We start from the raw sequence: 21,127 nt of genomic DNA, 5'->3' as shown, positions 1-21,127 counted from the left end.
GTTAAATGACCATGCTTTTTGCCTGCCTCCTGAACTAATCATTTGCCCTGCCACTGTACAGCACAGGGGTCTCACATATGTGAGGGGCTACAGAAAAGGTTTTCCGAGTGGAGAAAACATTTTTCTCCGGGTTTTTAGTTTTCTCGGATTAGGGTCTGGAGACACGGAGGCTTGTAGAGATTTGGGTGGGAAGAAGCCTCTACCCCTGTCCTCAGGTCTTACCTGACCAAGGCCCAATGTACAAAGTGCTGCCGGCTGCCACCTGAACTGGTCATGCCTCTGCCTGCCACCTGAACTGGCCATGCCTTTGCCTGCCACATGACCTTGCCATGCCTTTGCCTGCCACCTGGACTGGCCATGCCTATACCTGTTACCTGAACTTCCTGCTAAACCTTGGACTGTACTGAACCATGTTCATACTTTTCCATATCTGTCTGCTGCCTGGACAATTCCTGGACATTTCCTTTGGCTGTCTGGACAAATGCTTTGGCTGCTCTGGAACGGTATTCCTGCCTGCTAAAACCACAGGTGAGCTTTTTTTTTACCTTTTGCTCAGCAGAATGTATTTTGGGGTGTAATTCTTGGTGTGTACATGCTATGCGTTAGAAGCCTGGAGGTGCTACTTGCATGTTGGGCCTCTGTATGTGGCCAGGTAGTGGAAAAGTCTCACACATGGGGTATCGCCATACTCAGGACGAGTAGCAGAATGTATTTTGGGGTGTCATTTTGGCTATGTACATGCTATGTGTAAGAAAGATCTTCTAAATTGACAACTTTGTGAGAAAAAAAAATAGGTTTTCATTTTCTTTCCACATTTTCCAAAAACTTGTGGAAAGAAATGACATGTTTAAAAGACTCATTATGCCTCATAGAATATACATTGGGTTGTTTTCTTTCCAAAATGGTGTCATTTTGTGGGTAATTCCATTGTCCTGGTGCTCCAGGGCCTTCAAAAATGTGATAGGTACTCAGCATAATGAAATGTGTAATTTATTCCTTTTGAACGTCTGATGGTGCTATATGGATGTTGGGCCTCTGTATGTGGCCAAGCTGTGGAAAAGTCTCACACATGGGGTATCGCCATACTCAGGACGAGTAGCAGAATGCATTTTGAAGTGTCAATTTGGCTATGTGCATGCTATGTGTTAGAAAGATCTTCTAAATTGACAACTTTGTGAGAAAAAAAAATAGGTTTTCATTTTCTTTCCACATTTTTCAAAAACTTGTGGAAAAAAATGACATGTTCAAAAGACTCATTATGCCTCATAGAATATACATTGGGTTGTTTTCTTTCCAAAATGGGGTCATTTTGTGGGTAATTCCATTGTCCTGGTGCTCCAGGGCCTTCAAAAATGTGATAGGTACTCAGGAAATGAAATGTGTAATTTATGCCTTTAGAACGCCTGATGGTGCTACATGGATGTTGGGCCTCTGTATGTGGACAGGCTGTGGAAAAGTCTCACATATGGGGTATCGCCATACTCAGGACGAATAGCAGAATGTATTTTGGGGTGTCATTTTGGCTATGTACATGCTATGTGTTAGAAAGATCTAAATTGACAACTTTGTGAGAAAAAAATAGGTTTTCACTTTCTTTTCACATTTTCCAAAAACTTGTGGAAAGAAATGACATGTTCAAAAGACTCAGTATGCCTCATAGAATATACATTGGGTTGTTTTCTTTCCAAAATGGGGTCATTTTGTGAGTAATTCCATTGTCCTGGTGCTCCAGGGCCTTCAAAAATGTGATAGGTACTCAGGAAATGAAAGGTGTAATTTATGCCTTTAGAACACCTGATGGTGCTATATGGATGTTGGGCCTCTGTATGTGGCCAGGCTGTGGAAAAGTCTCACACATGGGGTATCGCCATACTCAGGACGAATAGCAGAATGTATTTTGGGGTGTAATTACAATTATGCCTGCACCGTGTGTGAGAAATAACTTGTAAATATGACAATTTAGTGAAGAAAAAAAATATATATATTTCTTAATTTTCCAAAGCATTGTGGGGAAAAAATTTCAACTTCAAAAAATTCACTATGCCTCTTACTAAATACCTCAGACTGTCTTCTTTCCAAAAAGGGATCATTTGGGGGGTTATTGTACTGTCCTGACATTTTAGGGCCTCAAGAAATTAGATCAGTGCATTAGGCCATCAGTCCATTAGGATTGATACATTTTCAATAATGCATAGCATGGCTTGTAGACTCTATAACTTTCACACAAACCAATGATCATACAATTTTTAGGATTTTTTTTTACCAAAGACATGTGGTAGAATACATTTTTGCATAAATTTTGGACAAAATTTAATTTTTTTGGTTTCTTTTAAAAGAGAAAGTAGAAAATTTGGGTTTATTTATTATGCCACAGAGACCACTTTTATCTGAAAGCGCCCGCTGAAGAAGAGGATACCGGGGTTATGGTAGCTAGCTGCTGCCATAGCAATATCCCTCTTCAAAGTAACGATGTAAAACGACGGTGGGCAGTCTGTAAGTGGTTAAACTAATACTTTGTTGAAGCACCTTTTGCTTTTATTACAGCACTCAGTCTTTTCAGGTATGAGTCTATCAGCATGGCACATCTTGACTTGGCAATATTTGCCCACTCTTCTTTGCACCAAATCTGTCAGATTGCGAGGGCATCTCCTGTGCACAGCCCTCTTCAGATCACACCACAGATTTTCAATCGGATTCAGGTTTAGGCTCTGGCTGGGCCATTCCAAAACTTTAATCTTCTTCTGGTGAAGCCATTCCTTTGTTGATTTAGATGTATGCTTTGGGTCAGTGTCATCCTGAAAGATGAAGTTCCTCTTTCTAGCAGAAGCCTGAAGGTTTTGTGCCAATTTTGACTGGTATTTGGAAACGTTCATAATTCCCTCTACCTTGACTGATGCCCCCTGTTCCACCTGAACAAAAACAGCCCCAAAGCATGATGCTGCCACCACCATGTTTCACGATGGGTATGGTGTTGTTTTGGTGATGTGCAGTGTTGTTTTTGCACCAAACATATCTTTTGGAATTATGGGCAAAAAGTTCTACCTTGGTTTCATCAGACCAGAACACATTTCCCCCATGCTTGTGGGAGACTTCCAATGTGTTTTTGTAAAATTTAGCCGGGCTTGGGTGTTTTTCGTTGTAAGAAAAGGCTTCCGTTTTGCCACTCCACCCCATAGCCCAGACATATGAAGAATATGGGAGATTGTATCACATAGCCAGTACTTGCCAGATATTCCTGCAGTTCCTTTAACCACTTAAGGACCAGCCGCCGCAGTTGTACTGCGGCAATGTGGCTGGTTCCCGAAAATCGCCGTCATTGTACGTCAGCTCGTACGCGGCAATTTGTGAACACTGGCCAGCGGGGAAGCCAATCAGCGGGTGGGGCGGACTAGATGTCCGCCAGCCACCCGCAATCGTTCCCCACAATGACAGATTGGAGATCTGCCTGTGAAAAACAAGGCAAATCTCCGTTCTGACGGGAGATCACGCAGATCCTGTCATCCTGCTATGCAGGAAGACTGATCTGTGTATTTCCCCAGTCACACAGTCCCCCATTCTTGTTAGTAAACACACTGAAGGAACACATTTAACCCCTTCCCTGCCAGTGTCATTAGTACAATAACAGTGCATATTTTTAGCACTGATCACTGTAATAATGTCACTGGTTCCCAAAAAAGTGTCAAAAATGTCAATTAGGTATTCGATCTGTCCACCGAAATGTGTCAGTCCTGCTAAAAATCACTGATCGCCACCATTACTAGTAAAAAATAAATAATAAAAATGACATAAATCTATCCTCTAGTTTGTAGATACTATAACTGTTGCGTAAACCAACAATATACGCTTATTTCAATTTTTTTACCAAAAATATGTGGACGAATACATATTGGCCTAAAATGATGAAGAAATTCCTTTTTTTACTTTTTTTTTATATTTATTATAGCAAAAAGTAAAAAATATTGTTTTTTTTTTCAAAATTTACGCATTTTTTGGTTTATAGCGCAAAAAATAAAACTGCAGAGGTGATAAAATACCACCAAAAGAAAGCTCTATTTGTGGGAAAAAAAGGACATTTTGTTTGGGTATGTCGGTCGCACGACTGCACAATTGTCAGTTAAAGCTAAGCAGTGCCGTATCGCAAAAAATGACCTGGTCATTAAGGGGGAAAATCTTCCGGGACTTAAGTGGTTAATGTTGCTGTAGGCCTCTCTGCAGCCTCCCTGACCAGTTTTCTTCTCATCCTTTCATCATTTTTGGAGGGACGTCCAGTTCTTGGTAATGTCACTGTTGTGCCATATTTTCTCCACTTGATGATGACTAAGGATGAGCCCAGGCGTGTTCGCAAACAGCACGTGCAGAGCCCCCGCCAGGCAGTCGGCACTGCGGAGCACTAATCATAAGCAGTGAGACATTTCCCGATCTCTGCAGCCACGCATCGGGATAATGTCTCACTGCTTACGATTAGTGCTCCTGTGATTAGCGCAGTGAGACTTCCTGGTGGGCTCTGCATGTGCTGTTAGCGAACACGCCTGAGCTCAACCTCCCTGGCGGTATGATTATTTCGGATTTTAGGTGCTGAAAGCCGTACAATTATTTTGCATAGAAATTTGGCGTTTTTATATTGTAGGCCTGTAATTTTTAACAATAACACACTTAAATCTGTCCAAACAAGAGTCTAGTAGATATCCTGGGTATGATGAAGTTTGAAACACAAAAACATAAATTATAATATAATAAATTAATATAAATAATTTAAAGAAATAATAATATAATATTAATAAAATTAATTTCTCCATAAATCACTATCGCTCAATTCTGCAAGTGTTCTAATTTACTATCGCTGTTTTCTAGCTAGTCTAAAGCCACTTTTGACATAAAGTGACACTTTTTGGTTGCTATGGACAATCTCCAGTTTCCAGGCAGAAAGAACAGTATATATAACATAAAACTGCATGCAGGGCATGGGCCAAAGCACTGGGGACAAAAGGGAAGTGAAATGATTTCATACAGTACTGTAATCTGTAAGATTACAGTACTGTATGTGTTATGATTTTTACAATTTTTTTTAATTTGCCGCCAGGCTCCGCCCCCGTGCGTCGCGACGCTCTCAGGGAACGGAGCCTGGCACGGAGAGGCTTCGGAGGAGACAGAGCCCACGGACACTACGGGGGACATCGCAGGATCCTGGGGACAAGGTAAGTAAGGCGGCACCAGCATCCTGCAATGTAATCCCGAGTGTGGCTCGGGGTTACCGCTAATGGGACTGAATTTTAACCCCGAGCCACACTCGGGAAAACCGTCAGGGAGGCTACTGATGACTGTCTTCACTGTGCTCGATGGTATATCTAATGCCCTGGAAATTCTTTGTACCCTTCTCCTGACTGATACCTTTAAACAATGAGATCACTCTGATGCTTTCGAAGTTCTCTGTGGACCATGGCTTTTGCTGTATGATCCAACTAAGAAAATATCAGGAAAGACCTACTAGAACAGCTGAACTTTATTTGGGGTTAATCAGAGGTACTTTAAATGATGGCAGGTGTATACTGACTCCTATATAACATGAGTTTGAATGTGATTGCTTAATTATGAATACATCTACATCCCCAGTTTTAAGAGGGTGTGCACACTTATGCAACCACATTTTTTTAGTTTTACACCCCCCCCCCCCACAGTTTAGAGGTCATATTAACCACCTCAATACAGGGCACTTTCACCCCCTTCCTGCCCAAGCCATTTTTCAGCTTTCATCGCTGTCGTTCTTTGAATGACAATTGTGTGGTCATGCTACACTGCACCCTAATGACATTTTTATAATTTTTTCCCCACAAATAGAGCTTTCTTTTGGTGGTATTTGATCACCTCTGCGGTTTTTATTTATTGCGCTATAAACAAAAAAATAGCGACATGTTTGAAAAAACAATATTTTTTTACTTTTTGCTATAATAAATATCCTTTTTTTTTTTTTTAAACAAATTTTTCCCTCAGTTTAGGCCGATATTTATTCTTCTACATATTTTTGGTAAAAAAGAAAAAAAAAAATCGCAATAAGCGTATATTGATTGGTTTGCGCAAAAGTTATAGCGTCTACAAAATAGGGGATAGATTTATAGCATTTTTATTTTTTTTTACTAGTCATGGCGGTGATCTGCGATTTTTATTGTGACTGCGATATTGAGGCGGACATATCGGACACTTGACACATTTTTGGGACCATTCACATTTATACAGCGATCTGTGCTATAAAAATGCATTGATTACTGTGTAAATGTGACTTGCAGGGAAGGGGTTAACACTAGGGGGTGATCGAGGGGTTAATGTGTGTCCTAGGGAGGTGATTCTAACTGTGGGGGGAGGGGACTAACTGGGGGAGGTGACTGATCGGTGTCCCTATGTACAAGGGACACACCATCGGTCTCCTCTCACAGGACATGGATCTGTGTGTTTACACACACAGATCCACGGTCCTGCTTGGTTGCTGGGCAATCGCGGGTGCCCGGTGGACATCGCGGCCGCTGGGCAAGCACATCGGGTCCCCAGTGACGCGGCGGCGGCGCGCCCCCTAGTGGCTCGGGAGGGCAATCACGTCATATGTCTGCCCAGAACGAGAGCTGCCTCGTCCCACCGTCATATGACAGTGGGCAGGCACCTAGTGGTTAAAAGATGGAAAAAGTTCTGAAATAATTTATCTTTGTCTCGTTTTTTTACATCACAGAAACCTGACATTTTAACAGGGGTGTGTAGACTTTTTATATACACTGTGTATATATAGATCGATTATATATATATATATATATATATATATATATATATATATATATATATATATATATAGAGAGAGAGATATATATATATATATATATATATATATATATATATATATATCTATATATATACTGTGGCAGAGCGTTGCCCTGCCAGGGTCTAGAAGGAGGTTGTGACCCAGAATTCTCAACCAAATGGGTTGAGGAGCTCCAGGGAGTTTGTAATACGAAGAGGAAACTGGCCTTTCAGTTTCCTCAGTGTTTTACAAAGTCCACTTTTGGGACTGGAGCTTGGGGATTTTGGAGAGATCCGGGTGGGATGAAATCCCTAGTCCTGGGTCCTGATTTTGAGAACAGCCAGCATACTGATTGGTCAGGTGTGTGCTGGACTTTTAGTAGTAACCTGACCATGGTTCTGGGGTCCACCCCGGCAGATTAGGAAGTCTGTGTTCCAGGAGTTAGGAGGAGCCAGTGCAGAAAGAGGCTGCTAGCTGTGAAACAGTCTGTATGAGACAGACAAGGGCCTGGAGTGTAAGGCCAGAGCAGCAGTGCTGCAAGTGAGAGTCAACTAGGCTGAATGTCATTTTGTTGATGAAAAAAGTATTGCTGAAAACCTATATATATATATACACACACACACACACTTTCTGCCTTTAAGCCCACCCGCCAGAAGACTGCATATATGCACCACATCAGCGTGAAGTAGTTAATGTAACTATTTTCCCAAAACAGATACATTCAAGGTATGCAGTGAATGTTAATTGTCACATTTCCTTCTGCTCTCAACTGAACTGTCACATCAAATGGCTGGTATCATAACTGATCACATACACAGCACCATGGAAACTGTAGATAAAACAGATGGTAAAAAAAAAGATGGCAGCTTCCCTGGGTGTAAAGAATAGGAGGGTTTAGTTCTGCTTTAAATCTGTGACTTTAGTTCAGCTTTAATGTGTGCCTGGATGCCTGTATTTTTTTTTTTTAGATCTTGGTAAAACTTCTCTAAAGTAAACAGAATACAGCTGTTAGACGGTTCAACATTTTTTTCATTTGCTCTAGATATCAATATGATATCTGTGGACAAGACTGAATAAAAGTTTGAAACCTGAGATACAGAATTACACAGCAAGGGTTTATAGCAGGAGGTCACAAATAAAGGGCTCATATCTGGGGAAAATGTGGTTGCATTGTGATGATTTAGAACCACTTGACCTCTGTAAGATTTTCCCCCCTTCATGACCAGGCAATTTATCGCGATACAGTACTGTGTCACTTTAACTGATAATTGCACGTTGTGCGACGCTGTACCTAAACAAAATTTAAGTCCTGTTTTCCCCCCACATATAGAGCTTTCTTTGGGTAGTATTTAATCACCTCTGCAGTTTTTATTTTTTGCGCTATAAACAAGACAGACAATTTTGAAAAAAAAAAAATATATATTTTACTTTCTGCTATAAAACATATCCAATAAAAAACTTGAAAAAAATCAAATGTCTTCATTAATGTAGGCCAATATGTATTTTGCTACATATTTTTGGTAAAAAAAAAAAAAATAAACAATAAGCATATGTTGATTGGTTTGTGCAAAACTTGTAGCATCCTATAAACTATGGGATATTTTTATTTTTACTAGTAATGGCGGCGATCAGCGACTTATACTGCGATGTTGCGGCAGACAGTCGGGACTCTGACACTTTTTGAGGATCAGTAACACTAATATAGTGATAAGTGCTAAAAAATTTGCATTGTCACAGTACTAATGGCACTGGCAGGGAAGGGGGTAGCATCAGGGGCGATCAAAGGGTTAAATGTGTGCCTAACCAGTGCTTTACTGCTGTGGGGGAGATACTTGTACTAGAAGAAGGCATTGATCGGTGCCCCTGCTTGGCAGCGACACAGGATCCAGGTCCTCTGTAGTGGCAGGATGGCGATCTTCCTTGTTTTCATAGGCAGACTGTCGTTCTGCCTGTGTACTGAATCATCGTAGGGTTCCGGCAAACATCGAGTCCACTGATCAGCTCCCGCTGTGTCTAATCACAGCGGGGCGGGCTGCTGGCAGCACACATTCCCAACCTGGAAGTGCAGGATCACGTACTAGGTAAGTGATCCTGCACAAATACAGTCGGCAAGCAGATAAGTATATTTTTGCAGTAAAAATACCACCCAGACCTCCTGTAGAGGTCAAGATGGAAACACCTAACTGAGCTGTCTATCATCGAGGGATCAAAGGGCAAGCTGTGATTTATTGTTGTCTTTGGTAAAGGAATTTGCCCGTAGTGTGATGGCACCATCTGCTGGAAGATGTTGATGATCACAATAAACTCCTTAAAAAATTGAGGACTGGATTAAGGACTTTCTAGGGGGTGAGTGAGGGGTGTTGATGTGTGTTATATAATGCCAAGTCAGGCCATAGTTCTCTCTCTTATTCTTCAACCCTGGCTACGATACCTAACTTGGAGGAAGGACTTAAGGCATAATTAATCAGCTCTATTTTTTATGCTTATTGACTCTATAATATTCTTTTACATTTCTGTAAGTATTAGTTTCTTTGTAAATAAATAAGACTTTTGCTTCTTTGAGAATTGTGTGTATATTACTATTATTTTTACTGATACAAGGTATTAGCAGAGTGGCATAATTCAGGAAAAAGACAAAATAGAGCAAATATTTTATCCAGGCAAAACACCTATTTCAAGAATATTTCAACATGCTTGCCTTAAATTCGGTCTATGCTCACACCCTATTGCACATTAATTACTATGCTTCTCCAGCTAAACCACAGATAGCATTTTGCAATATTTTATTGTAATTTGCAGTCCATGCTCAGATATAAAAGACTCAAGGTCACGCTGACTGTCATTACTCTTTTTATTTGATTTTTTCCCTTACATGGAAGAACATTTCACCTAATTTCCTATAAAAAAGAGCAGATGATTTTAAATTTCCCCTTCTTCTCTTTGTGGATCAATGACAATCTTCTTTTCTCTCAGTAGCCTCAGGCATTCAGATATTTTGCATGGTGTTTGATGTGATCATTTATAAAAGTAGTAATAAAGAAGTAGCTATGATCATAGCCCTGAAAAATAACAAAGGAAAATACAATAAATGTAACAATACAGTCTAGTACATGAGGGTAATAGAGCCATATTTACAAAGTGTAAAATCCTTTCCTAGTGATAGAAAGGTCACTGGAAATAAGAATAGAACTGTGCTGATAATTCTGCCCTTGACGCTACCTCTATATCCAGCACAGCTTTACCTTTCCAGCAAATGTGATATTATCAGCAGACCAGCAAATAATCATCTTCTATGCTCATAAAGACTTTTCAGGTATCCACTGTGCCCACAAGGAGACTGATACTGTATATAATTGTAGCTATAAGCCACAATGGCTCAATGGAAAACAAAAAAAAATTGAATATTTTGCAATGGCCACAATGGGTGCTTTAAAAGTCTATTCCAGGATAATGGATATCAAGTTAACCACTTGACCTGCGGAAGATTTACCCCCTTCCTGACCAGGCCATTTTTTGCGATACGGCACTGCGTTACTTAAACTGCAAATTGCACGGTCGTGCGACACTGTACCCAAATAAAATGTATGTAATTCTTTTCCCACAAATAGAGCTTTCTTTTGGTGGTATTTGATCACCTCTGAATTTTTTTATTTTTTGCGCTATAAACAAAAAAAAGAGTGACAATTTTGAAAAAAAAAAAAAATATTTGTTTTACTTTCTGCTATAAAACACATCCAAAGAAAAAAATTAGAAAGTCAAATTTCTTCATAAATTTAGGCCAATATGTTTTCTGTTTTTGGTTAAAAAATCCTAATAAGTGTATATTGATTGGTTTACGTGAATGTTATAGCGTCTACAAACTATGGGATATATGGAATTTTTATTTATTTCCTTTTTTATACTAGTAATAGCGGTGATCAGTGACTTATAGCGGATAGCGATATTCCAGCGAACTATCGGACACTGACACTTTGTGGGAACCAGTGACACTAATACAGTGATCAGAGTTAAAAATATGCATCTCTCAGTTCTGTGTATTACTGACGATCGGCGGGTGCCAAAGGACATCGAGTCCCCAGGATCCGCAGCACGCCCTCTGCAGGTGGTCACGTGTGTGTGTGTGTGTGTAATTATATATATATATATATAAACATACACACAGTATCTGACAAAAGAGAGTACACCCCTCACATTTTTGTAAATATTTTATTATATCTTTTCATGTAACAACACTGAAGAAATGACACTTTGCTACCATGTAAAGTAGTGAGTATACAGCTTGTATAACTGTAAATTTTCTGTCCCCCTCAAAATAACACACAGCCATTAATGTCTAAACTTCTGGCAACAAAAGTGAGTACAGTAAAAATGTCCAAATTGGGCCCAAAGTGTCAATATTTTGTGTGGCCACCATTATTTTCCAGCACTTTAACCCTCTTGGGCATGGAGTTCATCAGAGCTTCAGAGACAGGCTGACACCCCCCCCCCCCTTCAACCTCTGGAGCAATGCTGGCAGCACTCATACGTCTATTCTCCAAAGAACTTCTGGATATGACGCTGAGCACGTGCACTCAACTTCTTTGGTCGACCATGGCGAGGCCTGTTTTGAGTGGATCCTGTCCTGTTAAACTACTGTATGGTCTTGGGACACCGTGCTGCAGCTCAGTTTCAGGGTCTTGGCAATCTTCTTATAACCTAGACCATCTTTATGTAGAGCAACAATTCTTTTTTTCAGATCCTCAGAGAATTCTTTGCCATGAGGTGCCATGTTGAACTTCCAATGACCAGTATGAGAGAGTGGGAGCGATAACACCAAATTTAACACACCTGCTCCCCATTCACACCTGAGACCTTGTAACACTAACGAGTCACATGACACCGGGGAAGGAAAATGGCTAATTGGGCCCAATTTGGACATTTTCACTTAGGGGTGTACTCACTTTTGTTGCCAGCAGTTTAGACATTAATGGCTGTGTGTTGAGTTATTTTGAGGGGACAGCAAATTTACACTGTTATACAAGCTGTACACTCACTACTTTACATTATAGCGTCATTTCTTGAGTGTTTTTTTTACATGAAAAGAAATAATAAAATATTTACAAAAATGTGAGGGGTGTACTCACCTTTGATACTGTATATATACACATATATACAAATACACACACACACATATATACACACTGTATATATGATCCTGCGAACACCTGAATCCCTGTAGCAGTAAAAGTTCTATAGGGCAGTCAGCAACTGGTTAAAGTGTTTCTAAAACAGTCACTGCATTAAAGTAAAAAATATTTAGGCAACAGTATCACCCCCCCACCCCCTCTTATGCTTATCTGAGTCCTCACTTGATGCAGCGCTGTGCCATCTGCAGCGGCTCCCTCCTCTCACTTCCTGGTTTCTTAGGCTTTGCAGAGGCAGCAGGAGCCATCGGCTCTCGTTGCCATCAGTCAAATCCTGTGATGAGGGAGCAGGGCTGAGTCGCGCCATTTGTGTCTATGGATGCAGGTAATATGGCTCGGTAGCAACCCGCTGGTGTGCTTCCATAGCAAGCAGTTTGCTATAGGTGCACATGCAGAAGAGGAGGAGCTTGGAGTGCCCGCAGGAGACCTGAGAAGAGGAGGTTTATTGGTCGCTCTTTATTGCCATCTGCTCCTTCCTCTCGTGGTGACAACCGTTCCCCTCCCATTTCTCGAAGGAGTGTCACAGGGACAGGGAGTGAAGGGAATTTCTCCACAATAGGGTGATGTTCGGAAATAAAAACCTTATATATATTTTTAATTTCCCCCTCTCTATGTAAAACAAAATGGCTAAAGTTAAGCTTTAACCATTTCCCACCCGGCCTATAACAGAATGACGGCCGGGCGGTGGTTCCATTATCCTGACTGGACGTCATATGACATCTTTCAGGATAACAGCCAGCACGCGCCTGTGGGGGCACCCGTGTATCGGCTATTCCTCACTGGCGTCTGACAGACCCGAATAAGAGGAGAGCAGATCGGCTGCTCTCCTGACAGGGGGGTCTGCACTGATTATCAGCACAGCCCCCCCGCGGATCACCCAGGACCACCAGGGATTGCCACCACTGATGACCACCAGGTATGCCACCCATGCCCACCAGGGGTGCCAATCTTTGCCAAAATCAATGCCAATCAGTGCCCACAAATGTTGCCAGTCAGTGACAATCACGAATGCCTGCCTGTTCTTCCTTATCAATGATGCCCATTAGTGCCATCTATCAGTGTCCATCAATGCCACCCATCAGTGCCCATCAGTGCAACCTATGAGTCCCCATCAGTGCCACCTATCAATGCCCATCAGTGCCACCTATCAATGCCACCTCATCAGTGCTGCCTTATCAGTGCCCGTCAGTGCAGCCTCATCAGTGCCCATCAGTGAAGGTGAAAACTTACTTATTTACAAAATTTTATAACAGTAACCAAGAAAAACTTTTTTTTTTTTTTTCAAAATTTTCGTTTTTTTTTTTTATTTGTTGCGCAAAAAATAAAAACCCCAGTGGTGATCAAATACCAACAAAAGAAATCTCTATTTGTGGGAACAAAAATTATAACAAAAAATTGTTTGGGTACAGTGTAGCATGATTGTGCAATTGTCATTCAAAGTGCGACAGCGCTGAAATCTGAAAATTGGCCTGGGCAGGAAGGGGCAAAGGTGTCTGGTATTGAAGTGGTTAACCACCTCCATACTACCATATGTTAAAAAAAAATTTAAAAATAGCAAAGAAATTGGTCTGGTAATGAATTGAATGAATATATGAATGAATTGAATGAATATATACACGTTAGTAATCAAGTGGCTATAGATTCCTAAAGACTGTATGTGAATTGCTTATCAATGCAACACTTGTTTAAAAGAAGATGCTCATAATACCAATGAGTACCAATACTTGCCTCTTGCAGTCTAAAGACCACAGGGATTTTTCGTTCAGTGCAAGCAGCAATAAAATTGTCAGGCAATAGCTGCCCCGCAGAGAGGAACTGGTCATCCTTCCCTTGGTCTATTAATATGTCTAGCTGTGATCCTGAGTAAGTCTTCACCAGATGGGTTGCATCATATGCCTTGGGTAAATCAGAAAACACATCATGCTTCATTTTCGAAACACCCGAATAATGAAAAAATCGGTTACAGCAGCGGAAAAGCGCCAGGCTATAATGGTTCTACAACACAGGAAGCATAAGCAGCAAAAGAATTTCACAATGTCCCTGTTTTCCACTTACTTCCCATTTGTTCGTGTCAGAACCCAAATATCCACTGAACGCTTTCTGACCCCATGGGCACTGTACAGGATTACAAATTGGTGCAAATGCGGAGACAGTCTAAGATAAAAGAAACAGAAAAAAGTAAGGCAAGCAACTGTCAAAATATGTTTCAATGGCAACAGATTTTTTTTACTGCACCTATTTCATCTTGACTTTTAGGAAACCGTGATGTTAATTGTACATTATTCAGGATAAATGACATACTTTAAAAAATTATATAGAAAGGCACAAAACAGAAATCATGTTGCACAGAAGTTTAGAGATGTCATATTATTTATCACACAACCATGAGAAAATACACAAACATACACACACACTAATCAGTCTTCAGGCCCATGCAGTGATGTCAAAGGTAGTTTCTCTCATTCCTCACTCCTGGGCAGAACTCGTGTAATGATGAGTTCCACTCAGTCCTGGAGTAAAGCAAGTCCTGGCAAACAGCTAGAGCAGTGGTTCTCAACTCTGTCCTCAAGTACCGCCAACAGGCCATGTTTGCAGGTTTTCCTTTATCTTGCACAGGTGCTTTAAATTGGAGCCAATGGCTTGGTATTTTGGACAGTTATTTTGTCTAAGAGGAATTCCCAAAACATGGCCTGTTGGGGATACTCGAGGACACGGTTGAGAACCACTGACCTAGAGGATGTGTTCATGGCAGTATGGAAATGGGTTCATCTCTGTGATCCTGGAGTTCCACTTTAAGCATTATCCTCTCTGCATCCAGTGCAACTTTCACACACTTCAATATTAGAAAGAGGCCCCGCTGCACTGAATCAAGACATCAACTTGCTTCAAGGAAACTAGCATTGAGGGAGTATGGAGACTGCCATTGCTGACCTCCCTTTCTGAAAGTACTAGGTCTCTGCTTGTCATGCATATCCATTGTGTTCCATAAATCACAGTTACTGACTTCAAATTAAGAATTTTAACTTGAAACAGATTCCCCTGATCTGCATGCTTGTTCTGGGTCAGGATCTCAAACTTAAAGCAGAGAGATGGGCAACAGGAATTTTTAGAAGGTGGTCAGCAATGGCAGCTTCCATAGTTCTTGTAGTACAGGTTTCCTTTAATCTCATGCACAGAGTTTTATAGACCTCAGAATAAAGGTCATAAAATGACTTCTGACTTTAAAACAACTGCATTCTATATAGACTTAGCAGTTGAAGACACACTTTTAACTAGGGTTGGAGTTATCCCAGTTACTATGGTGAGTGATAGTATGATAATTCCAGGTCAGGCTCTGTAATGCAACCCGTGGAGGCGCAGTAGTACAGAAATCAAGGAGTACAGTGCTGGTACCTCTACAATACTAGGACTAGGGCCAGATGCAGGTGGCCTGGAGAGAGGGTAGTGATATCTCCTGAAGTGCTGTGTGTGTTGTTCGGGACATCTAACAAAGTAATGCCTTACTGGCAAAATTTTAAAAACTATGTCCTCCATTATATTTAGACAAGATACAGCCAACAAAATATAAATAAAACTTTTTCTGAAATGTTTAACCACTTGACCTCCAAAAAATCATGACCAGGCTATTTTTTGCTAAACGGCACTGTGTTACTTTAACTGACAATTGCGCGGTCATGCGACACTGTACCCAAATATAATTTATGTCCTTTTTTCCCCACAAATAGAGATTTCTTTACACACCACTGTGTTTTTTATTGTTTGCGCTATAAAGAAAAAAAGGCTGACAATTTTGAAAAAGAAAACAATATTTTTTACTTTCTGCTAAAAAACATATCCAATAAATTAAAATAAAAAAAATAAAATATCTTGATAAATTTAGGCCAATACGTACTCTGCTACATTATAAGAAAAACTATTCAGTGCAAGAAAACAATAAAATATATCTAAATAGATATGCAAGCTGAACACTAAATGTAAAAACACAACACCTTGTTAATACATAAAATTCAAAACAGTGCAGCGCAAGAAAACCAATCAATATAGAACATCCTCTAAAAGTCCAAAATAAAACATAACCTGATGAACATGAATAATGCTACTGTGATGAAGAGGTGCATCCAAATAAAAAGCATGCAAGTGTCAGCGTGAGTCCAGCCCATCCAAAGACATCCACAACCTCTCACCTCATATCTTTGACCCACAGGTGTATTGCGTTTGTTAAAATATGATTTTTTAAATAATAATCAGACATAACATTACACAATAGTGGTTGGTCATAGAGAAACTGTCAGGTTTTGGCTTGAGTAGTTTTCTCAAACAAATGCTGTTGCATACAATGGGTACGTAGATACCATTGTTGTATTCAGATTGACAGTTTGAATAAACTATTGTCTCTATAGCTACAGTAAACAAGTAAGATATTTACTTGTTTGAGATTCTTTCAGCTCTCAAACTGAAAAAATGACTGTCAGTTTTTATGGAAACAAGTTTGTAACCATTAACTTTTGGCAACAAACTTGTACAAATAAAAAGGGATGAGTAGAGACTGGAACACACATCATCATGCTGGTAAGATCAGAAGCCACTCATGATAGAAGAAAAGTGCCAGATTTCCAGAAGAATTGTTGCCAATGGAGATCACAAACATACAATAACAGAAGATAAGTAACCTTTAAGTGTATTTGTACTGTTATAGACCATAGGCTGTTCATTTGCTAGGCATTTTGCTTGTTATAGATATCTCTCAGTCTTGTATTGTATTCCTAATAGTTTGTATGTACAGCATCTTTGTATAGTAAAAGCACATTTACACACTGCAGAAGTCTCAGCCTCCTTGCTTATACCACAGAGTAACCTTGCTAGATAGACACAAGCAAAACTTTTGGGGGCTCGTGCCGTGGTCTATGCTATAATTCAATTGAAGCAGACCTGTTTTTTGTAGTGTGTTGTATAGCTTGTGCTAGGTAAAATGCTGCGTAAGCTGTTTAGGAAAAGCAAGGTTGCAGAGGGTTCTGGTGGCCAGAAGGAAGTGTGCAGCTTACCTATCTGGGCCAGAGACAATGAGTGGGAGCCTCTTGCTAAAGAATTTGTGAAGTATGCTTCTCCCTTGAACCTGACTTGGGGTGATAAAGTCTCAGATCATTTTGTAGATTTTAGCCTTAAGGGGTTGGATTTAAGTAAAAATGAGAAGAGGACAGTGTCCACAGTGAGGTGGTATTTCCTTCATGCTATTTTTACCGAATCACATAGAAGGGAGAAGGCAGAGGCAGAAGTTAAGGTATTAAAAGACCAGCTAGCGGTTGCTTCAGAGTGTGTACGTTCAACCGCTAGTCAGGGTGATGATTTGTAAGAGCAGTGTGCAGCCCTCATGAACAAATCAATTAATGCCTTAAGGAAAAGGAAGGGCCGTAAACCTGTTAGTAAAGCCAGGGTACGTGCCATTGTCGCATCCCAAAATTGGGATTGTGAGGATATGCTCTCCTCAAATGATAGTGAGAATGAGGAGATAGTTTGATATTTCACATAATGATCTGCTAGTGGGAAAGAAAAAGTATGCCAGACCTCTCATTACTAAGCATAAGAAACGGCAACATGATAAAGAGGATATGGCAGATGGGGAGGTGCATTATCGCAACCCCAGAGATGTTGAATTTAAAGAAGTACGGAAGATTACACAAACTGAACTCCATGAGCTGGCAAAACAATACAAACAAAGGTCTGGGGAGCCCCTATTGAGTTGGATCCTACCTTATGGGATGAAGGGGCGGACAGTGTTGTTTTGTCAGGTGAAGGAAGCAGTGACTATGGGAGTGTTAACCCATGATCCACAATTGCGTCAGGCAATGCGAAAAGCCCGGGAGTTTAGCGTGAATTTTTCACTGTTAGACCTCGTGAGAGATGGAATAGTCCGAGTATACGCTAGTCCTACTGACCTGAAAAATACCTACTCCTGGAGATCAATAGGAGAGGGTATTTCTAGGTTACGTGAGATGGGTTGTATAACCGGATTAAATATGTTTCCAGAATGGATGGGTCCAGATATGGAACCCTTTACGTCTGCTCTGCGCTCTAAGCTGATGAAGTCTGTGCCATTTAATCTCGGGGGTTCATTATTGTCCTTGTTGGGAGGCCTGGGATTAAGCAGCAAGATTCATGAAGCCACAACCCTTTTAAGCCAGTTGGGGGAGCTAGAGGAGGCTAAAACAAAACCTGTCAGGGCATTAGATAAGGTCAAGGCCAGACAGGAAGAATACAAGCAGAAAAGAGAAGAAAGGGAATGGGGTAGAGAAGACAGGAGGTGAAGAGAAAACCAGGCTATTTATTTCTAGGAAAGAAATGTGGGTTGAACTATTAAAGGCAGGAGTACCTAAAGATGCGATAGATGGCATTTCTACATTCACATTCGGGTATCCTGATAAAGCGTATCTGGTAAGGGCGGTGAAGGCTGTGGTCAGAGGTCATGCGAAATGGACCCTTGTCTACATTCCTCCACCAGAGAAGCCAGTCTGTCTCAAGCAGTACAGACTTCCTGGAGGCCACAAAGAAATTGGGGAGACTATTCAAGAACTGTTGAGAGTAGGGATCCTTAGACCTGCTGTAAGTCCTTTCTCGTCTCCGGTGTTCCCAGTAAAGAAACCTGATGGGACATATAGAATGACTATGAATTACAGATGTCTAAACAAAGTGGCACCTCTATTGAAGTCAGCTGTACCAGATATGATCTCAATTGTTGAGAAAATTGCTAAAGCTGCAGGAGAATATCATCCTGTGATAGACCTGGCTAATGCTTTCTTTTCGATTTTGATAGACCCAGAGTGTCAAGACCAGTTTGCAATGGTGTGGGATGGCCGCCAGTACACTTTCACTGTGCTTCTTGAAGACTATGTTCATTCTCCAATGATTTGTCATGGACTGATTGCCCGAGATTTAAGTACCCTGAATTTGAAAGTCGCTGTGTTTCACTTCATTGATGACATCATGATCTCTGGGACAAAAGATGATGTAACTGAAGCACTGCACCTGCTGATAGAGCACTTGGAGAACAGAGGGTGGGCTATCAACAGAGACAAAGTGCAAGGACCTACCACAGAGGTGAAATTCCTAGGAATGATGTGGACTGGGCAACAGAGGAAAATTCCAGACACAGTTGTGCAAACTATTCAGACGCTGTCGCCCCCTACTACCAACAATGAGGCACAGAAGTTCATTGGAGTTGTGGCGTTCTGGAGGTCATTCATCCCACATCTTGGACTGATTCTGAGGCCTATATATAATGTCACCAGGAAAAAGACTGAGTTCTCATGGGGTTCAGAGCAGTGGACTGCATTCCTGGCTGCTAAAGCAGCTATTTTGCAGCATCAGGGATTAGGACCCATGAGACAAGGAGTACCATTTCAGCTGGATGTAGTGGAGCAGAATGGCACCATATCTTGGAGTCTATGGCAGCCAAATGAAAAGAAAGGACTGAGAGCAATACCCATTGGATTTTGGTCCAAACAACTGACAGGGGCACAGAAGAGATACACGCCCCTAGAGAAGTACCCGTTTGGGGCCTACACAGCACTTCAACATATAGAGACCATTACAGGAAAGGACACAGTCACCAACCATACTGCATTGCCAATAGCAGGATGGGTGAGAGATAATGGACTGACCACTAGGGTAGCTGTAGCCCAGAACCAGACACTGATGAAATGGAAGTGGTACCTTCAAGAAAGAGGGGGTATTGCAGCTAGGGATGTTAGAGACATTTTAAAAAACAGTTGGCAGGGCTGGTTACTTTTACCAGCACCCGGCCAGAAGAAGAAAATCCTGTGCTGCAGTCATCCCCCATTCAAGAGGCTCCACCCTTTGAGTCTCTGTCAGAAGACATGAAGGTGTCAGCGTGGATCACCGATGGTTCAGCCATAGTCGCCTTGTCTGGGCGTAAATGGACAGCAGCAGCCTACAACCCAGGTACAGACACAGTCCTGCAGGAGACTGGAATTGGAGGGTCCAGTCAGTATGCAGAGTTAAAAGCTGTAGTGCTAACTCTTCAGGAGGATCCTTCTTCCCATGTCACCATCTACACTGACAGCTGGGCAGTTTTTAAAGGACTGACAACTTGGATGGCCAAGTGGAAGTCCAATGAATGGATGATTCATGGAAAGGTGGTGTGGGGAGGCAAGGAAGTCTGGGACTACATCTGGAAGGAAGCTCACTCCCGCACCATAAAAATGGGGCATGTTGATGCACATGTGCCCCTAGTCCCAGACTTTGAGAACGATAACAGAGTTGCAGATGAAATCGCCAAAGTGAAGGCAGTTGTGCCAATTGATCCTGTTCTGATGAACTTGGCCAGCTGGGCCCACAAACAATCTGGACATTTGGGGTAGAAAGCAACATGAATGGGCACAGCAGAGGATTGCCTATATCCATGGACATGATAAAGACTGTAATAGGGAACTGTACAGTGTGTGGAGAAGGGCAAGCCTCAATGCTTCAACTGCTCCAGAAACTTGTTGCTTATGGTTGTCCCAAACAAGTCCAAAGTGATAATGGCTCACACTTCACCGGATCAACAGTACAGCAGTGGGCCAAAGATTCTGGAGTGTACTGGTTGTGACACATCCCATACCATCAACAGGCAGCTGGTTTGATTGAAAGATACAACGGGCTATTGAAGGACCAGATACGCAAACTTACACCCACACATACACTAAGGGGGTGGGATCGGGTCCCCACACAGACAGTCATGTTGTTAAATTCTAGGCCAATAGCACACCATATGAGAGGATGGTAGGGGCTGGGGCACAGATTCCACAGCTGGAGTGCAGAGTTCAGTATTTATTTAAGGTTCCTGAAAGAACAGGGCTTAACAGATACCATGTTACTGCTTCCCATGACATAGAAACCAAGAGTGATGTATCTGAAGCTGAAGCCTATCTAGGAATGAGAGGGAATCTGGCAGAAAGGTTTGAAGTTATATTTAAAATAAAAATAAGAATGCACTATTGGAGTCTCTTTTGTGTCCTCTTTTTGGGTAATCCACTGGATGCTCATACCTGATCCGTGGAAGCGCACGTCCATTGGTGTATAGCGATGGTTTCCTGGAAGTGCGCCATTGAGGATGATCTTAGTTGAAGCTGACCAGTGACCTGTGTAGGAGGTCATAGCAGCGTAC

At 41.4% G+C, this 21,127-nt stretch overlaps 2 protein-coding genes across 3 annotated transcripts in view; one reads left to right on the top strand and one right to left on the bottom strand.

Moving 5' to 3' along the window:
- Positions 1-21,127, top strand: part of LRCH1 (leucine rich repeats and calponin homology domain containing 1) — a 377,798-nt gene that overhangs the window by 354,931 nt on the left and 1,740 nt on the right. The gene's annotated exons all lie outside the window — the stretch shown is intronic.
- Positions 9,615-21,127, bottom strand: part of ESD (esterase D) — a 78,254-nt gene continuing 66,741 nt past the window's right edge. For both annotated transcript variants that reach the window (XM_073614136.1, XM_073614137.1), the window contains exons 7-9: positions 14,020-14,118; positions 13,693-13,860; positions 9,615-9,840 (exon numbers count right to left, since the gene is read on the bottom strand). In XM_073614136.1, the coding sequence (XP_073470237.1) occupies positions 9,760-9,840; positions 13,693-13,860; positions 14,020-14,118 (348 nt within the window). In that variant the 3' untranslated portion in view covers positions 9,615-9,759. The remainder of the gene's footprint in view (positions 9,841-13,692; positions 13,861-14,019; positions 14,119-21,127) is intronic.

The sequence above is a fragment of the Aquarana catesbeiana genome, linkage group LG02 (assembly GCF_042186555.1).
Source record: "Aquarana catesbeiana isolate 2022-GZ linkage group LG02, ASM4218655v1, whole genome shotgun sequence".
Classification (NCBI taxonomy): Eukaryota; Metazoa; Chordata; class Amphibia; order Anura; family Ranidae; genus Aquarana; species Aquarana catesbeiana.
Note: the sequence above shows the minus strand (reverse complement) of the source record. Positions and strands in the feature narration are given on the sequence as shown.